General features: G+C 39.3%; 1 protein-coding gene across 2 annotated transcripts in view; it reads left to right on the plus strand.

The window, feature by feature from the left end:
• The window catches only part of TTPA (alpha tocopherol transfer protein), a 20,304-nt gene extending 3,765 nt beyond the window's left edge, over positions 1–16,539 (plus strand). For both annotated transcript variants that reach the window (XM_021089311.1, XM_021089310.1), the window contains exons 2-5: positions 4,118–4,271; positions 9,052–9,245; positions 10,999–11,109; positions 13,772–16,539. In XM_021089311.1, the coding sequence (XP_020944970.1) occupies positions 4,118–4,271; positions 9,052–9,245; positions 10,999–11,109; positions 13,772–13,942 (630 nt within the window). In that variant the 3' untranslated portion in view covers positions 13,943–16,539. The remainder of the gene's footprint in view (positions 1–4,117; positions 4,272–9,051; positions 9,246–10,998; positions 11,110–13,771) is intronic.

A 19,629-nucleotide genomic window follows, 5' to 3' on the forward strand; every position in this document is an offset into this window, starting at 1 on the left:
TTCCTTTCTAAAAATAAATAAATAAATAAATAAATAATTCCTCTCTAGTTAACTGCTTGTTTTGCTTTTTATTTTCTTCCACTTTGTTTACATAAACTATACAAAAATTTTATTCATCAAATATCTTTATGTATTAAAGAAGATAGGATGTGGTCTTAGTTTATTATTTGCCTTTTGACATTATTAATAAATACTCTTTTCTTTCTGTGCAAAATTTTAAAGTTTTTATGTAATCAAATGTATTGATTTGATTATTCTGATTGCTTCTGTGTTTCCAAAGCTCTTCTGCAAAATTGTTTCTAGTAATTTGTGACTTCTCTTTTTTATGTTGGAGTTGTAGATCTATGTTGGCTTTGACATGAGGAATGAAATAGGAGCCTACTTTTTAATTAATTAATTTACTTGGTTATATTTTATTAGATGGCTACCCAGATATCCCAGTATTTACTCAGTAGCTACTAGCTGTGAAAACACCATGTCAGGTCCAATGAAGAGTGCAGTTCAGGTAGGGCATTAAACATTATAGGTGTGGGGTAACTAAGAAAAGTGTATGATTTACAGATTTCATTTTGGTTGCCCTCTTAAAGTAATGTCTCAGTAGAAGACAAAATTTGCTTCCAGCCCCTGTGTTATATATATATTTTTTCCCGTGTTATTTATTTTCCTGAATTGTTTTCATTGCACCATGTCCTTGAGGAATTGGCTAGGAGAACTGGACCCAAATCCCCTGGATAGGAATCAAGTTTCTGTGAACTCTTTGCCCTATTTTCCTGCCAACGGGAAAGAAAAGAGAGGGATTAGAGTATGAAACTATTTTTTTCATTTTCCTCCACAGAGGCAGTTAATTCAATTCACACTTCCTTGTTTAGCGTATGAAAGCCCTATAATTTTAGCGTATGAAGGAAACTTGATAAGTCTCTCAGTTACAATGCAGTTTCTCTTTGTTCTCGCTTTTGTATTTGAAGTTATAACAAGTTAGTGACTTTTTAGAGTTCTAATAGCTTCTGGAGTGCCAAGTACCTTAGTAAGTAGTGTTTGCATGGTTTATCTCATTATTTCTCATTTTAGAAGAAGCTGAGATGTAAAGAGTGCCTTACTTGTCCGAATAGCAGTTATTAAGTGGTAGAGCAAGAATTTGAACTTGGGTTGAACTCAGGAGCCTGTGTTCTCAAGTGCACAGGACTTGCCTGTTTAAAGCAATTAACATGACAACTCATTAACTTTGTGGTGAGCCACACGGGGAAGACCGACAACTTGTTAACTTTGGTCTGTTCTATATATTCTTGTGAATTCTTGTCTTTCGCAAGTGAGTATTCCTCCCCATATTTTTGCTCCATGTGATACATTTTTTAATTCTTTATTTTATTTTATTTTATTTTTTGGTATTTTTAGGGCCACACCCATGGCATATGGAAGTTCCCAGGGTGGGGTCAAATTAGAGCTGTAGCCACCTGCCAACATCACAGCCATAGCCACAGCAACTGCCAGGTCCTAGCCACATCTGCAACCTACACCACAGCTCTCAGCAACCCCAGATCCTTAACCCACTGAGCAGGGCCAGGGATCAAACCTGCATCCTCATGGGTACTAGTCAGGTCTGTTACCCCTAAGCCACAATGGGAACTCCTCTTTATTTTTATGGTGTTCCCAAAGACTTAAAAGTTTTCAAAATTCCATTGACTCCCTTGCTAATTTCCCACTAAATGCAGCTTCTTTGGTAAAATTTATGTCAAGTGTCAGTTTTTGGTCTCAGCTCTGCCCCTCATAGTTATTGCCCTCAAACAAATGTGTAATTTCTTTGAGCTTTAGTTTTCTTACCAATAAAATAGGTAACAATAGTCACCTCTCAGAATGGTTATGAGCAGGAATTGAAATTATGCCATTAAACCCTATAAAAGTGGCACAGATACACTTGTAATTTTGTTTGAAATCTCATGAAAAATGGGAGTTCCCTTGTGGTGCAGTGGGTTATGGAGCCAGCATCGTCACTGCAGTGGCTCAGGTCAGTGCTCTGGCTTGGGAACTTCTGCATGCCTTGGGTGTGGCCAAAAAAAAAAAAAAAAAAGTCCATGAGAAATGTAAGAAGAAACCTACTCTGCTACAAGGCATAGTAAAATCAGCCATCATTTTTTATATTTATTTATTTTTCATCGTAGTACGAAACAGATGCCTTTCAGTAATGAATATTCACTTGCAGGCAGTTTTTTAGTTGTTATTGACTTTAGGCGATTTGTTTGAGAATTGCTCAGCAGCAGTTTACCTCATTTGCATAATTTTTTATGTCAACTAGACCTTTGAATTTATCAGTGGAAAAGTAGTATTCAAAGACCCGGTTTAGAGCTTTCAGTTTTCAGACATTGTGTCGGAAGCATGAATGTTACTGTGCATCTTTATAAAAGTCATTTTTTCAAGTATTGGATCCAGCTGGTTTAATTGTGTATTAATTTATTCTTTCATTCAACACATGTACCTGTTTCCTCAGTGCCCAGCACTCTGCAGAGTTCCACAACAGGAACTACGAAATACAACACATTTTAAATGCACAAGTTGGGAGTTCTTGTTGTGGCTCAGTGAAACGAATCTGACTAGGATCCATGAGGATGCAGGTTTGATCCCTGGCCTAGCTCAGTGGGTTAATGGTCTGGCGTTTCCGTGAGCTGGTGTAGGTCACAGACACAGGCTCAGATCTGGCATTGCTATGGCTGTGGTGTAGGCCAGCGGCTACAGCTCCAATTCGACCCCTAGCCTGGGGGACTTCCATGCGCTGTGGGTGGGGCCCTAAGAAACAGAAAAAAAGAAAAAAAATGCACAATTTGATGTCAGTATTCTCCACAATGCACTGACAATGTCTGCATTATGTGTAGATGCAGAGTAACCACTGTTGATGGTTTTTTTCAAACCACATTTTGCCAAGACTGTTCCATAGGCTCTCCAAAGGCATACCACCATTAACAAAATTAATTTTTGTTATTTTCTATTAGAACTGGTAAATAGAAATGTTCCTCTGTATCTTTAATCTAGCACTTTTTTTGTTTTGGTAGGAAATAAAATAACCCCCTCCCCCAGATTTTAGTTACCTTGATATAAACCGGCACTAAATACTTGGATGAGCAATTAATCCATATAACGTTCTCTATTAAAAGAGCAGCAGTACTACCACTCATGACACCCAGGTGCTTTAGGCATAACCCTGCAAGGCAGATATTGAGAAAGTAGGACTCAGAGGAGTTAACTACCCACCCAAGATCACACAGATAATAAGTGGTGGGGCCAAGGGTTTCCTGAAGCAGTGGCAGCCTGGGAATTGAACTCCGCCACACAGGAGTGGCCTGGATGACCCAGTTGTCACCAACAGGTCAGGTCCAATTTTTTTTTCTGTCCACTGCTGCACCTCAAGTGCCTAAAACAGTGGGTAGATGCCAAAAACGTGTGAAGTTAATTCATCTGATTGATTTCTTCCTGATTATTTCAAAAAAGACAAAAGGTGGATGTTTCAGTTATCTGTTGCTAAGTAATAAATCACCCCCAACTTTAGCGCTTAAACCACAGCTGTTTGTGAGTCTCCGCTTGGGGCGGAGCTCAGTGGGGTTGGTTCATCTCTGCCCCACACTGCACTGATGGAAACTCAGCTGGGGTCCGACTGTCTGAGGCGCCCTCAACCTGGTCCAGGGTCTCTGCAGTGATTCACTGTTTAGTAAGCTTATAGGGTGTCTGGATTTCCCCAGAAGAAAAGGTCCCGGGCTTCTAGCACAGTGTTACTTCTGTCAAAGCAAGACATAAAGGGCAGCTCAGCTTCAAGAGGAAGGAATCAAATGGATTCCACCTCTTGGTGGAAGGATCACCCCAGGACGGGAGGCCTTGGCGACAACTAACCTTGGGAGACTGTTTACCGTAGAGGCAAAGAAATATTGCTCAACTTTGAATTTGTGACTAACACCGATCACTTGAGATCCCTAATGAGGGAACTTTCAGTTTTTATAGCCCCCAAGATACCCCGGATTAAAATCCTGACAAAACAAATGGCAAAGTCCCTCCGTAATGACAAGGCTTTCCTATCATGTTTACAACATGCTTGCCGTGGATGCTATCTGCAGGCATTTTTTATTTCATTTTCCAGTTACTAAGGAACTACTACAAGTGGAGAGCAGAATGTCCAGAGATAAGTGCAGACCTCCACCCTCGAAGCATCCTTGGCCTTCTGAAGGCCGGCTACCTCGGTGTCCTGCGAGCCAGGGACCCCACGGGCAGCAAAGTGCTGATCTACAGAATCGGTAGGTCACACCTAGCCCTTCTTTCTTATTTTTCTCAGCTGCCTTATGGAAAGCTTCAGTGAGTTCATGTTGAAGAATTGCGCTCTTCAGGTTTTAATTTAGGTCTCCTTTGGACTTTCTGGTCCCCCAAATACAATAAAACTGGCAGTTGTGAGAAAATTATCCCAAACCAGTGACAATCCTACTTCTCCTCTTCCACACAGTCATTGTATAAAATAAGAGAGAGAGAAAATATAGAAGAGAAACGGGGCGGGGGGGGGTAAAAGAGACCAAAGAAAAGTGTTTCGGAAATACTTAGGAGGAAGTCTGAATAAGAAATCTGAGCTATTGGAGTTCCCGTTCTGGCTCAGTGGTTAATGAAGCCAACTAGGAACCATGAGGTTGCGGGTTCGATCCCTGGCTTCGCTCAGTGGGTTAATGATCCGGCGTTGCTGTGAGCTGTGGTGTAGGTCACAGGCGTGGCTCGGCTCCCGCGTTGCTGTGGCTCTGGCATAGGCTCGCGGCTACGGCTCTGATTAGACCCCTAGCCTGGGAACCTCCATATGCCATGAGAGCTGCCCTAGAAAAGGCAAAAAGACAAAAAAAAAAAAAAAAATCTGAGCCATTATATCATAATACATGCTCCACGAGACCACGGATTTTGTCTGTTCTGGGCGCTGATGTTTCCGGAGCACCTGAAACCGGGCCTGGCACCTGGCAGGTGTTTATTAGATATTTCTGGAGTGAGTGACCGAGTGAATGGGAATTGGATGACACCCCAGGCTGTGGAGCAAGGGCTCCTTCCCAGCGGAGGAAGATGCCTGTCGAGGAAGCAGCCCCCGAGAAAATGTTAAAGGACACAGGCCCCTCTTTTCACCGAGTCTCCTTTTTGCCATTGTGTCTTTCTAGTGTTTACTGAAGGTTGAGGACCCATAACTTCTGCCCCTCCCCCAGACCTGCATGGGATTAAAAATGGCGTTTAAGAGGGGGTGGGGGGTGTCACTGCCCCCAGCGTCCTCCTATGGTCCAGTTGAAAAGACAAAGATAACCAACTTATCACCAGCAGAATCTTAAGAATTATAATCCGTGACAACGTGAGAAAGAAAAACATATACATATATGTGTAATTGGGTCACCATGCTGTACAATAGAAAATTGACAGAACACTGTAAACCAGCTATAATGGAAAAAAATAAAAATCATTATATAAAACAAAAAAATAAATAAAATGATGAGCACTAAAAAAAAAAAAGAATTATAATCCTACAGAAACTTTGACATCTGTAAATATTCTAAGGAACTTAAAAATATTGATAGATTTGCTCTTCCTGCCTGCTGGTAGGGAAGATACCTATAACTCAGCACTTCTGCTATCTTGCAAAAAAGATACTGCATTTCATTCGCGAAAGGACGACTGAGTAAAATGATTCTGGTGTTTTGCTCCAGCTTCTGTGTCAGACATAACTGGATTAATCACGAAGTCTTTGTCTACAAACCAGACATCACAATGGCTCTTCTGTCCTTTTGTTGCCTCACTGGCGTTATAGGAAGTTGAATGAAGTTCCCTGAGTTCCTGAGGGGGAGAGTTGCCAGATTTAGTGAAGTATCTATGTTTTATGTAGCAAGTACACCTGTTTTATAAAACCTACAGGGTGTCCAGTTACACTTGAATTTCAGATAAACAAGGAATAGTTTTTTTAGTATGCATGGGACACAGACTAAAAAAATATATCCAGTTAATTTGAAATTCATCTTCACCTGGGCTTCTTTTATTTATTTATACACACACACACACACACACATATATAATACACACACACACACACACACACACATATACATACACGCATTGTCTTTTTGGGGCCATACCCATGGCATATGGAGGTTCCCAGGCTAGGAGTCGAATGGGAACTGTAGTCACTGGCCTACACCACAGCCACAGCAACACGGGAACTGAGCTACCTCTTGCACCTACACCACAGCTCATGGCAATGCCGGACCCTTAAGCCACTGAGCGAGGCCAGGGATCAAACCCACATTCTCATGGATCCTAATCAGCTTCGTTAACTGCTGAGCCATAAGGAGAACTCCATCAAAGACCTGCTTTTCACCAAATCTGATGGGTATGTCTACTGCTCTTTCACTGGACCTCTCAACACTGTAAAGCTCTTCCTCTTTTTCGATATATTCTCTTCCCATCTCTGATGCCACATTTTCCTGGTGTTTTCCTTAACTTAATAACTTAAATAGCTGTTTCTGCCATTACCTATTCTACTCACCCTTTTTCTTGGTATGTTTTTGGCTGTACAGCATGTGAAAGTTCCAAGGCAAGGGATCAAACCCACACCACAGCAGTGACCTGAGCTGCTGCAGTGACAATGCTGGCTCCTGGGTTACATTGCACAACCAGGGAACTCTATCCACTCGTCCTTTAAATTCCAAAACTTCTTAGGACTTGGGCCTCAGCTTTCTCCTCTCATGCCACTTTATCTTTCTACTATAACAGAGATAAACATAAGTCTACAGTAATCCCGCCATAGACCCAGAAGCACAAACAACTCCCAGATATTTATCTCCACCCCCATCATCTTTTTATTCCCAATGCTCCTTCCAAGCAGTTGGATCCAAGCTGGTTGGATGCAAGCTGGTTGGATCCAAGCTGGATCCAGCTGGATCCAACTGAGGGTCTCACGGTCACCATTTAACATGTTCAAAAAGGTCTGTGATCTTTCCTTCCCCCCAACACTTCTCTTCCAGTGTTTTTGTCTCAACAAATGGTACCACCCTTTGATCCAGTTGTCCAAGCCAGACACTTTGGTATTTTTAGAATTTTACCATTTCTTAGTTATAAATCTTTCTCCCCAACCCTTTCATCTTATTAAGCACTGATGAACCTTTCAATCTCAAGATTTGCATATTTTTCCAGCTTTGGAAAAATTTTCTCTACTGTTGCCATTTCTTTCTCCTCACTTCCCTGTTCTCTGTATTACCATCTTTCAGAACTCTAGTTGGATTTTGAAACTTATGGATCTAGCTGCATGTCTCTTTAACTTTTTATTTACAATTATTGACTCTTGGCTTTTTTGTGCTGAGATTGAGAGAATTCTTCTGCTTGATATTCCAAACCATTCTACTCCTTGGCTGTGTCTTATCTGACATTTGTCCCATCAACTGAGATTAGCTCGGATCATCATCATCTTATCTCCAAGAGCTCAAGTGATTCTTCTTTATAATACCTTGTTCTTATAATAATAGTCTACATTATCTTTTCCACCCACTAAAACAATTATTTCTTCCTTTATTTTATTTTTTATTTTTATTTTTGGCCACAGCTGCACATGCAGAAGTTCCCAGGCCAGGGAACAACAGTGACAACACTGGATCCTTAACCTGTTGAGCCACCAGGGAACTCCTATTTTGCTTCTTTTAATATTTCTTGCTTTATTAGCTATTTTCTTGAGTTTTAATGTCTTTGTTTATTGAGTGGGTCCTCTCTTTGTGTGTCTGTGTTTTAAAAAAATATTACGATTCTTTTTCTGGGGGGAGGGGATCTTTTTAGGACCGCACTTGTAGCATATGAAGGTTCACAGGCTAGGGGTCCAATCAGGGCTGTAGCTGCCTGCCTATGCCACAGCCACAGCCACAACAACTGGAGATCCGAGCTACATCTGCTACCTACACCACAGCTCATGGCAATGCCGGATCCTTAACCCACTGAGAGAGGCCAGGGATTGAACTTTCGTCCTCATGGATACCAGTTAGAGTTCTTTCCACTGAGCCATCATGGGAACTCCAAAAAATATTACAGTTCTTAATGAATGCGTGTCTTGTAGATTATCTGCTTGCCTCTTCGAGATTGTCACTTCTGCATGCCATGGTCTGCCCCAGGACAGGTAGGGGTGGAGGGAGGACAAGGCTGTCAGTAAGACCTTTTCTTAGCACAGGGTTTCCATGTTTTTCCTGGGTGTGGGCAGCTCCCAGACTGCTTCCCTGACTCGGCTTCCTAAGCCCACACTTACTGTTCTAGCCTGTATGGATGTGACTCTGGGACACGCTGCTTATCATGGAGCAGTGTCAGAGAGCTCTGCCTGCCTGTCTGCTCCTCACACAGTCTCCTTAGCAACTCTGAACTAAGGAAAGGGCCCTAGTTACCCTGTGTGATCCCATTTCCAGTACCTTTGAACTTGGAGCACACCCAGAGGCATTCCCACCCTCAGCCACAGCCTCCTCCTGCACGTTTTGGGCTGAACTTTCATCTGACAATGAAATCCAGCCTGCACTCATTCTTTATTTTTCCCTGTGCTCTTACGAATCTGCTCTTTGCTAGGGGTTTGAGGAGGGAGGGAGAAGCAGGCACGTGTTCTTGGACCACCCATTTGATCCATTATTCAATTCATGATCTTCATACGTTTTATTTCTATTGATCCTTTTTTTTTTTTTTTTTTTTTTTTTTTTTTTGCTATTTCTTGGGCCGCTCCCGCGGCATATGGAGGTTCCCAGGCTAGGGGTTGAATCGGAGCTGTAGCCACTGGCCTACGTCAGAGCCACAGCAACGCGGGATCCGAGCCGCGTCTGCAACCTACACCACAGCTCACGGCAACGCCGGATCATTAACCCACTGAGCAAGGGCAGGGACCAAACCCGCAACCTCATGGTTCCTAGTCGGATTCGTTAACCACTGCGCCACGACGGGAACTCCTCTATTGATCCTTTAAGTCTAAAAAGAATTCATTTCCTTTTGTAAATCTTTCTGATTCTTCACGCAGTGCTGAGATTCGATTTTTTTAATTTATTTTTTTAGCACACTGGAACCCAAACGTTTTCACAGCTTACGATGTGTTTCGTGTAAGTCTAATCACTTCCGAGCTTATTGTACAGGAGGTAGAAACACAACGGAATGGAATCAAGGCCATCTTTGATTTGGAAGGCTGGCATTTTTCTCATGCTTTTCAGATTACCCCATCTGTAGCCAAGAAGATTGCTGCTGTTCTTACAGTAAGTGTATATTTTAACCGTTCTCCATATACTTACAAAAAATAGATATAAATTTAGTTATATATTCGACAGAAGGGATAGTACATTTAATAGAAAATTAAATAAAATTTTAGAAGTGATGCATAAAATGTAATAATGCTAAGAGGAAGTAAACTGTTACAATTCAAAAAGAATGTTGCAGCAAACTGTGAAACTATGTTCAAAATTTGTAACCACAGAATTTATACATTTAAACAATAGTTTAGTGAATTATCTTTCTGTCATTAAAATTTTCTTCCTAAATTATTAAAAATTGACTCAAAAAGTAATCTTCAGAGCAGTGGGACAACAAAATGTCACATAGGTTTTGGTCTGTATAAATTGATATAGTTCTTTCAGAAAAAAAAAAATTTTTAAGGGCCATCATCTTTGGCCCAGTGATCCTACTTTTGGGAACCTAGCTAAGCAATAATCTTAAATATAGCAAAGACTTTGTATATAGTAATAATAGCTTTCTATGTGCCAGGTACTTTGTTAAGTGTTTCAAATGCATTACCATTTAATGGCTACACCAAATTTATGATATATATTACTTTTCCCATTTTATGAATTATTTTAATCTGTCAGAGAAGTAACACAGCAATGCCCAAGCACACCCATTTTGTCAGCAGTGAAGCAAGGATTCTAGTCCAGGACATCTGAACATATAAAAGCTGTACTTGCAATAGCTATTGCTTCTGTACATGAAGGTAATTACTATAGTATTTATTTTTATAGAAGAAAATTAGAAATAGTTTATTTCTAGAAATTGGAAAATGGATTTCTTGAACCATGGTTCATCCTTTTGATGGCTTTTTTGCAACAATTGTAAAACTCACATTTGGGGTTCCTGCTGTGGTGCAGTGGGTTAAGTATCTGGTGTTGCCACAGCTGTGATATAGGTTGCAGCTGTGGCTCAGATTCGACCCCTGGCCTGGGAACTTTCATATGCCATGAGCGCAGCCAAAAACCAAAAACCAAAAAAACTCATGTTGTTTACAAAAATTATATCAATGAAACAAAACAGGGTGTAAGTTTTTAGAGAGCATATTATGAATAATATTTAAAACAAAGTTATTCATAGAAAGAATCTGAATGGAAAAGCCACAAATTAATAACATACATCTAAAAGACATCTATAGGCAAAAAAGAGCTTCACACGAAAGAGACTTGACAGAAAAAATCTCTATACTAACAACATGTCTTTGGGTAGGGACACTTTGATGAGGTTTTTCTTTCAGTTCTTAACTTTCTAAACCTTCAAAAAAATCATATATTACCTTGATATGAAAGACATATCTGTGTCAGAAGTTTAAAAGTGTGTGTTTTTTGTACTATTTTTTGACTTTTATGAAAGTTTGATTTTTTTTCTTAAAATACAAATTTTGAGGGAAAGTTTAAATATAAATATCCAAAAGACTCATTGATTTTTCAAAAGCACATTTATATGTGATTGGGAAAGATATTTTCTGTGTTTTTCTTATGAAAGATGCAAGTATTTCTTAAAATACTTGTAGCTTAAGATACAAGGTAAAACCATTTCGAGATCTTTTCTAAATCTAGTGACATTGAATATAAAGCAGAATATTGTGTCAGTGGAATAATTTTGAAAATAAAATCACACTTTCAGTACTGCTGTAAATTCAGCAAGTGTTCAAAGAAGGGACTTGTCAACAGGATTACATGTTGATTTATGCTTTGTATATAAATAAGACTTTTGCTTTATTTTCAAAAGGATTCCTTTCCATTAAAAGTTCGTGGTATCCATTTGATAAATGAGCCAATAATTTTCCATGCTGTCTTTTCCATGATTAAACCATTTCTGACTGAAAAAATTAAGGCACGGGTAAGTAAAACTTAATAAGTCACTATTCTTCTATACTAAATGTTTCACTCCATTCTAATTTCAGAATTGTTCTAATCTCCGCCCCCATGACACATACGTAGCATCAGCCCAATGTTTTGAATATTTATTTAACAAGACATCTACACTTATAGATTAAAATTTCTTTTTAATTTTGAAAAATCAAGTTAGTGTGAGGCTGTGAAAAAACTGGATTTCTCATACATGGCTGCTGGGACTGAAAAATGGTATATTCCCTGTAGGGGGCAGTGTGGTCACAGTCATCAAAATTACAGCCTTCACATTCTGGTGTTTAATCCTCAGATGTACCTGCGTGTAAACAAAATTACATATACAAGAGGATTTATTGTAGCAAAAGATTGGAAATTACCAGGTATTCATCATCAGGGAGCTGGTTAAATTAAGTACATGCATCTACACAGTGGAACACAGTAAGATTTGCAAGATGTATTTGTAAGGTGAAATAAGAACATGCAGAATAGTGTTTATGGGTAAACTGCCTTTGGTATAAAAAGGGGAGAAATCAGAATCTATAGGTATATTTGCATAAAAGTAATCCTTAAAAGGATATACAAGAAAACAACCAAAGTGGTTATCTCAATGAAACAGAACAGAAGTATGAATGGGGTAGATGAGGATAGGGTTGGGAACAAGACATCTCACTGTATCTTTTATCTTGTTTTGATTTCTAGCCGTGTGAATGTATTATCTGTGTAATTAATAAGTATATTTTAATTAGACATGTGTAACTGAAAACCACAGTACCCAAGGTATGTGACTTCATGTCACCTTAGTTATAGCAGAGCTTTGTTGTTTTTCACTTATCTTGTGGGGTGTTATTTCAAGTCAATATCTAATATCATTTGGGATTTTTCATGTGTTGAAAACAGAATCTGAGTTCCCAAGAATGGCAACCACTCTTCCACATTATTCTATAAAGGATAATTTTTTAGAGCGTTTATTTAGACAAATATTGGCAACATCTAATGCTTGAATAGTTTTTAAAGGCTTTGAGAATTTAGTTTTTAACAATCATCTTTTTTTTTGGTTTTTCAGGCCACACTTGTGGCATGTGGAGGTTCCCAGGCTAGGGGTTGAATCAGAGCTATAGCTGCCAGCCTACATCATAGCTCGCAGCAACACCAGATCCTTAACCCACTGAGTGAGGCCAGGGATCAAACCCACAACCTCATGGTTCCTAGTCAGATTCGTTTCCTCTGTGCCATGACAGGAACTAAGGCTTTGACAATTTAAATCTCAAAAATTATTGAAATGTAAAGACTGATGATGTGAGTTAGCAGCATAATTTGGAATTTTAGAAAGTATATTTTTTCACATTAAGAAAATGTTACATCTTACATCTGGTCAGAAGATTATGACTCTAGAGCTTCTTTTGAGGTTTTCCGGTAGGTATTTCTGTCTGTGTTCAAGAAGAGCCACCCCTATGGAAGATGGGTGCTTTTCATTCTATTATTTTTAGAAAAGTCAATTTTTTTGTTTGTTCATTTTTCCCCCTCTCTTTGGTATAGCTTGATAATAATAGCTGGCTCTCTTCTGTTGAACTCTGTAAGACATAAAAATAAGTATTTCTATTTTAGGTTATATTATGGACCAAAAAAAAAAAACCCCAATAATCTGAACATAATAAACAGGATAATGTGATAGGTAAAAAAGGAGGAAAAATTAAAAACTGAGAAGTTAAGTGAAGCCTTTCTGTGAAAGTTAATTGACATAAAATAGACTTGCCAAAATGAGGAGTAGTGGGGAGGAGTAAATCCAGCCATTTTCTGCCTTTAAACATTTTGGCAATACCCTGTAAGTGTTCTGACTTCACATTTCCTGAAGAGATAGTTGAGTTCCTTTTCAATTTACTGATAGTATTTCAAATATTTCAGAAAAAAATGAAGGATTGTGCTGCGAGGTTCCTGAGGGCAAGAAACTTGTTTCATTCATCTTTCAATCTTTCTATCTTAGCAGATGAGTAAAGGTTATTTACATAGTTTTTTTTTTTAAATAAGATGTGCTTTTAATTAAAGGTGCCACGTCTTTATTTTACTGTCAGGACATTATATACCTACCCCATTTTTATGGTTTAAAATATTTGAAAATTTAAAGTTCTCAACCATTGTAATTTCTCTTAATACTTCATTACCCAAGAGTACCTATCAACTGAATATAAAGTATTCCCCACATACTTGTGTGCCTGCTTTTTAATATGAACTAATTTAATATGAACTAATAAAAGAAAGTACATTTATATCATCTACAGAACAGTCCCAGAATATCAGATCTTTTGCTGAGAATCACCTAGGGAATAGAATGTCCAACATTAGTTTATTTAGAGTTTTAAAAATCTACTTTTGAAAGAAAAAAAGGATATATTTTTATAAATTTTGCATAGTTATAAGAATGCAAATATAAGAAAACAGTAAGATAATCAGATTCATAAGCAGCACAGTCTAAACATAAGTAAAATTCATAGCTTCATAAGCAGAGGAATAAAGGATGCAGTCTCTATACAGGCTCTCCTATCTCAGAAGTTACCTAGACTACCTTATTTTATGGTGTTTGTTTTCCATTGGAAATGCATCTGATATACTGAAAGGCAGAGGGCATACCTTCTAAAACATTTTGGTTGTTTCAGATTCATATGCATGGGAACGATTACAAACAAAGCTTACTTCAGCATTTCCCAGACATTCTTCCACTGGAATATGGTGGGGAAGAAGTCTCAATGGAGGACATTTGTCAGGAGTGGACAAATTTTATAATGAAGTCTGAAAATTATCTCAGCAGCATCTCACAAGACCGTTAAAGGAGAAGTTATTTAATGTGAAAGCCTTCCTAATTAAAAATACATGAGTGAGATCCTGCCTGGTATCAGAAAGAAAGAACAAGAATCTTTTAAATTAAGTAATACTTTCCTGATTGATTTTTTTAAAATGTAAAAATCTTCTAACTTGAGCAATATAGGTATTTGGGAAACTTTACTTCTTAAATGCCTTTTCTTTACCTTTGAAGTAATTAAATGTTAGTGTACCTTAAAAGCATAGAAGAGATCCCTAACTCTCACATGTTAAAGAAATTTATCTCTAAAGTACTTATTCACGTGCATCTCGGTTTGTTTCTGAAGAGTTTTATTTTAAACAAGCTCTTTGCTTACATTGGTTTAATTACAAATGTATAAATAGTTCATGGACAAGAAATATAAGCACAAATCAAATGATTATAATAATCTATTCATACTCATTTTGGGTGAGTATCAGATTAGATTATAATTCAGGTTACAATCTGAATACAATTTTACATAGTTATTTCTGTGGGCCAGAAAGGTGGTTCGCCTCAGGGAAATTCTATTTTAGCATATTTGCACAATAGACATTTTTGTTTGACAAGTCTTTATGCCATAAACTATTATACATAGCATCTATAAGTTTCTATGAAATGACTTATGTTGGTACAATTGACTACACAGAGATTTAGAGATGGACTAATATTTAGTTGTGGTATACATGGACTCTAGTTTTTTGGGGGTTTTTTTGGGCTTCACTCATAGCATATGGAAGTTCCCAAGCCAGGGATTGAATCCGAGCCACAGCTGCAACCCATATGACAGCTGCAGCAATGCTGGATCCTTAACCCATTGTGTCCAGGAGCTGGGGGAGATCAAACTCATGCCACAGCTATGACCTGAGCCACTGCAGAGACAATGCAGTATCTTTAGCCCACTGTGCCACAGTAGGAGCTCCTGTGGGCTCTATTTTTAATTGAACAATAATACAACTATACAAGGGAAAGGAAATGTTTACATTTAAAAAATCACTGTCAATTACATCTAGAGATTTTCAGATTATTCATGAAATGAGTTTTACTATATTATCGGAATATTCTAGCGAAATCCTATAATTTTTTACTCAAAAAAAATTGGTTACAATGTGCTGTTTGTACCGTAGCTACGTCAAAGCATATTTCATTTATTGAGAATGATATGTCAATATAGCTTTCAATTTATAGCAATTTTTATAGTATTTTGTAATTTTTAACTTTTGAGCTTGAAAATAAAAGAATACTGCGTACAAAAATTGTTAAACATTTTTTAGCTCAGTTGGGTTTCAGCATTAATCATGCAATATATCTTTGTGAAAGAATATGTAAAGGATGTTTTTCTTTATAAGAAAATTATTCTACTCAGGTGAGCTGATACTTATAATTCTCTGTACATATATCTATGAAAAATGGAACGTGATTGTGAATGTTCTTTAGAGAACGTGTCTGACTTTGATTTAGCATTGGGAAGCTAACTTTACATTATAATTTTTATTAAAAAAATTTGGGAGTTCCCAATGGGGCACAGCAGAAACGATCTGACTAGTATCCATGAGGATGCGGGTTCGATCCCTGGCCTTGCTCAGTGTGTCCCCAGTGACGGGGGTGAGCTGCGGTGTAGGCCAGCAGCCATAGCTCCAATTCGACCCTTAGCCTGGTAACATATGCCACAGGTGCAGCCCTAAAAAAAGAAAAAAATTGGATCATTCCTGTTTTCTAAAACATGTTACAGTGTTTTTTTGGGTTTTTTTTGTTGTTGTTGTTTTTTGTCTTTTTGCCATTTCTTGGGCCGCTCCTGCGGCATATGGAGGTCCCCAGGCTAGGGGTCCACTTGGAGCTGCGGCCGCCAGCCTACACCACAGCCACAGCAACGCAGGATCCGAGCCGCGTCTGCGACCTACACCACAGCTCGCGGCAACGTTGGATCGTTAACCCACTGAGCAAGGGCAGGGATTGAACCCACAACCTCATGGTTCCTAGTCAGATTCATTAACCACTGCGCCAGGACAGGAACTCCCAGTGTTTTTTAAAAAATAATACAATTTAAAATTGTGTAGTTAAAAATGATAGAAGAATAAAACCATTTTAAAAGTACAAACAATAACAACAACGAAAAGCTCTTTTATTTCTGGAAGAAGGTTTACATCACAAGTTCTACTTCATTTGCATTTGGGTACTTAAAACGCTTTCTTATGACTCTGTGAAGGAATGATTACTTTTGCAAAAGAATACGGGATAATATTTTAAAATGTCTTTTAAATATGATTCATTGGTGTTGTTATTAACAGTAAATAGAATTAAATAAGTCGGTCGATAGAAGTACATTTCTAGATAGGACTTTGAATTTTTTATGAAATTCAACATTTCACTAAAGAACATCAAAAGAATAATGTGAAATGTGGAGACGGTTTGATAAGGTGGCAAGATAAACAACTACTGAATTGTCTCTATTACTTTCTATAATTGCACCAGAAGTGCCTTTTAAAAATATTAACTCTAACATGGGCCCATTGTGTTTCTGAGCTAGGTAATTTATTTGTTTCAATATCATTTGAAAGAAAATAAAGATGTTATATGTGAACTATAGCTGTTTGTTTTTCATTTTCAAATACAGATATCAGGTATTCTTTTTCAAAAACTGCTTTTCCTTACAGTTGAAAAAAAAATGATCACATCTAATTGTCCATTACACAAAAGCCAGTGTTTTCTTTATACGTTTTAATTGCAGACTGCTTCTTCCTGCTGCTCAGTTCAATACCACCTTCCCCTATCTTGCTGTGCTTAAAAGGACCACAAATTAATTTCATAAAACTAAGCCATACATACTTCAAAAGTGAAAAAAGCCAGAGTCTGTCACCTAATCAGATAATTTGATTTTGAAACTGCTATTAGCCCAGATCATGATTTAATTTGTAAATTTTTTGGGGGGGGGCTTTTTTGGGGGGGGGGGCAGAACCTGCAGCATATGGCCGTTCCCAGTCTAGGGGTGGAATTGCAACTGTAGCTGCTGGCCTACACCACAGCCACAGCAATGCCAAATCTGAGCAGAATCTGCTACCTACACCACAGCTCATGGCAAAGCTGGATCCTTAGCCCACTAAGCAAGGCCAGGGATCGAACCTATGTCCTCATGGATGCTTGTGAGATTCGTTTCTGCTGAGCCATGACGGGAACTCCTCATTTGTAAATTTCTATTTTTCTTACAGAAGTGATGCTGAAGTCCTAGTCCTTTGCCCCTACCTAAATTAACATTAGCTCATAAATCTGGTCAAACATACAAACGAACCTCATACTCAGCGGACTAGTAAGATAGTGTTGTCTTACTGGCCTTATCTGTTGAATTTTGCCTCACCTGGATGCTGTGGAGGTGTCACGAGTTACAGAGATGGAAACATAAACCATGGCAGTAAAACTAGGACTGGCAGCAGGACCTCCCCACTGAGTTCTGTTTGGTAAGGGCACACCCCTCTTGGCAAGCACTCGAGTGACTGCTGGCCCCTTCTTTGGCATCCAACTCAATCATATCAATCAGACTGTTAAATATCTACCTTTGATAATCTCGTGCATTGCAGTAATACAGTGAATAGAAAATATTTATCCAAAATGTTCAGTTCAAGTGCAGTACAGGTTTCCCCTGGTATCTGAAAGTAGAGCTTTCCTACCAAAACTTTTGGATGCACAAAGCAAATTGAGAGAAAGCACAGGTGGTCACAGACACGGTTTAGCGCTCTGGATGCTGAGCGGCTGAGTGTGGTTGCCAGGAAGGACCTTGGCAGTGTCACCCTTGCTGCTCTGGTGGCGCCCTCTCTGTGATGGCTCCCTGCATAACAAATGCAGAGCGCTATTTTGGCTTTTTGCCTTTTTTCATAAAAAGCAAAAATCCTTGTTGGATTTCTTTCAGTTAGTAAAAACAGGTACTCATGTCGGTCTTTGGCAAAAATGATGGGGTATAAGGCAACCCTTGGAAAATCAGGGGATACTTGTAAAGTTTAATAAGAGTCTTTGGAGTGGTACCAGTTCAGAGCTTTGGGAGTTTAGCAGAAGGAAAGGTCATTTCGGCCTGGGGTAATTGAGGATGGGTTCTTGGAGGAGATACCATTTGAAGCAGAGCCTTTAAGGAGATTTGATTTTCCCAGAGAGCAATAAGAACTGAGGAGAGGGAGGCTAGCCCAAGAAAAGAAACAAGTTCCTGTTGTGGCTCAGCAATAAGAACCTGACTAGTGTCCATGAGGATTCAGGTTCCATCCCTGGCCTCTATCATCTGGTTAAGGATCCAGCATTGCCATGAGCTGTGGTGTAGGTTGCAGACATGGCTCGAATCCAGCGTTGCTGTGGCTGTGTGTAGGCTGGTGGCTGCAGTTCTGATTTGACCCCTAGCCTAGGAATTCCCATATGGTGTGGGTGCAGCCCTAAAAGTGAAAAAGGAAAGAAAATAAACACATGAGCAAAGACTGAGAGATGAGAAAGATTCAGTCACATCTGAGAAATCAAATATGGGCCTAAATTTTTGGAAGGAGGGAAATGGTACAGGAGTGTGGCCCTTCTGCCTAGAAAGATGCTTGGGAAACAAATATGGCCTTGAATGACAGTTGAAGGGCATGCAAATGTATGAATTACTCATTGTGTGCCAGACCCTGTATTAGATTCACATACAGGTGTCCTTCAATCTTTGCTGAGAAAGAAAAGAGAGGTAAATAAGTGTAATTTTTACAGAAGAGAATTGAATTCTGAACGTGTCCATTCCTTGTTCAGAATCACAAGGCTAGTGAATACTGAACTTGGTTGGCCTGGCTGTAAAGTCTACACTCTGCAACATCCACCAGGCTCCTAATAGTGCTGAATTCACAGGCCACCTGCAAAGTCTGACTCTGACCTATTGCTGCTGCTGCTGCTGCTGCTGCTGCTGCTTCTTCTTCTTCTTCTTCTTCTTCTTCTTCTTCTTCTTCTTCTTCTTCTTCTTCTTCTTCTTCTTCTTCTTCTTCTTCTTCTTCTTCCTCCTCCTCTTCCTCTTCCTCCTCCTCTTCCTCCTCCTCTTCCTCCTCTTCTTCTTTCTTCTCTTTCTTCTTTCTTCTTCTCTTTTGTCTTCTTAGGACCACAGGTGCGGCATATGGAAGTTCCCAGGTTAGGGGTCAAATCCAAGCTGCAGCTGCCGGCCTACACCACAGCCACAGCAATGCTGAGTCCAGTCTTGTCTGCAACCTATGCTGCAGCTTTCCCAGAGCAGCACTGCATGCAGCGTGATTGCTAATTGGCACCCGAGGCCCTCCACAACCAGGCTTCCCCATCCTTGTCCTGTGGGACTCCTAACCCCATCTACACTCTAGGCACACCAAACTGTTCCAGAACTATCACCCTTCCACACGAAACCCCTCAGGGTCAGTAGCAAGGGGTGGAGGGTGAGGGGAAGGGAGGTGAGTGTGTATATTCTGTATTCTGACAAGATTCTTCAGATTCCCTAAGGTTGGTTTGAGACAAAATGTCTGACGAGATGCACACAGACATTTTTCTGTTGCCCAAACCTGCCGACAAGCTCTCTAATTTCCTGCCCTTTTCTCACTGTTAATCAGCTGTGCTTGTGGCCCAGGGCCCAGGGCTGGAGAACTTTCCACACCACTGCTGATCTGGATGTCCAGACTTAAGAAGAGTGGGCAGAAGAGAGAAGCAAATGCCAAAACA

This window comes from Sus scrofa, chromosome 4, assembly GCF_000003025.6.
Source record: "Sus scrofa isolate TJ Tabasco breed Duroc chromosome 4, Sscrofa11.1, whole genome shotgun sequence".
In the NCBI taxonomy this organism is placed as follows: Eukaryota; Metazoa; Chordata; class Mammalia; order Artiodactyla; family Suidae; genus Sus; species Sus scrofa.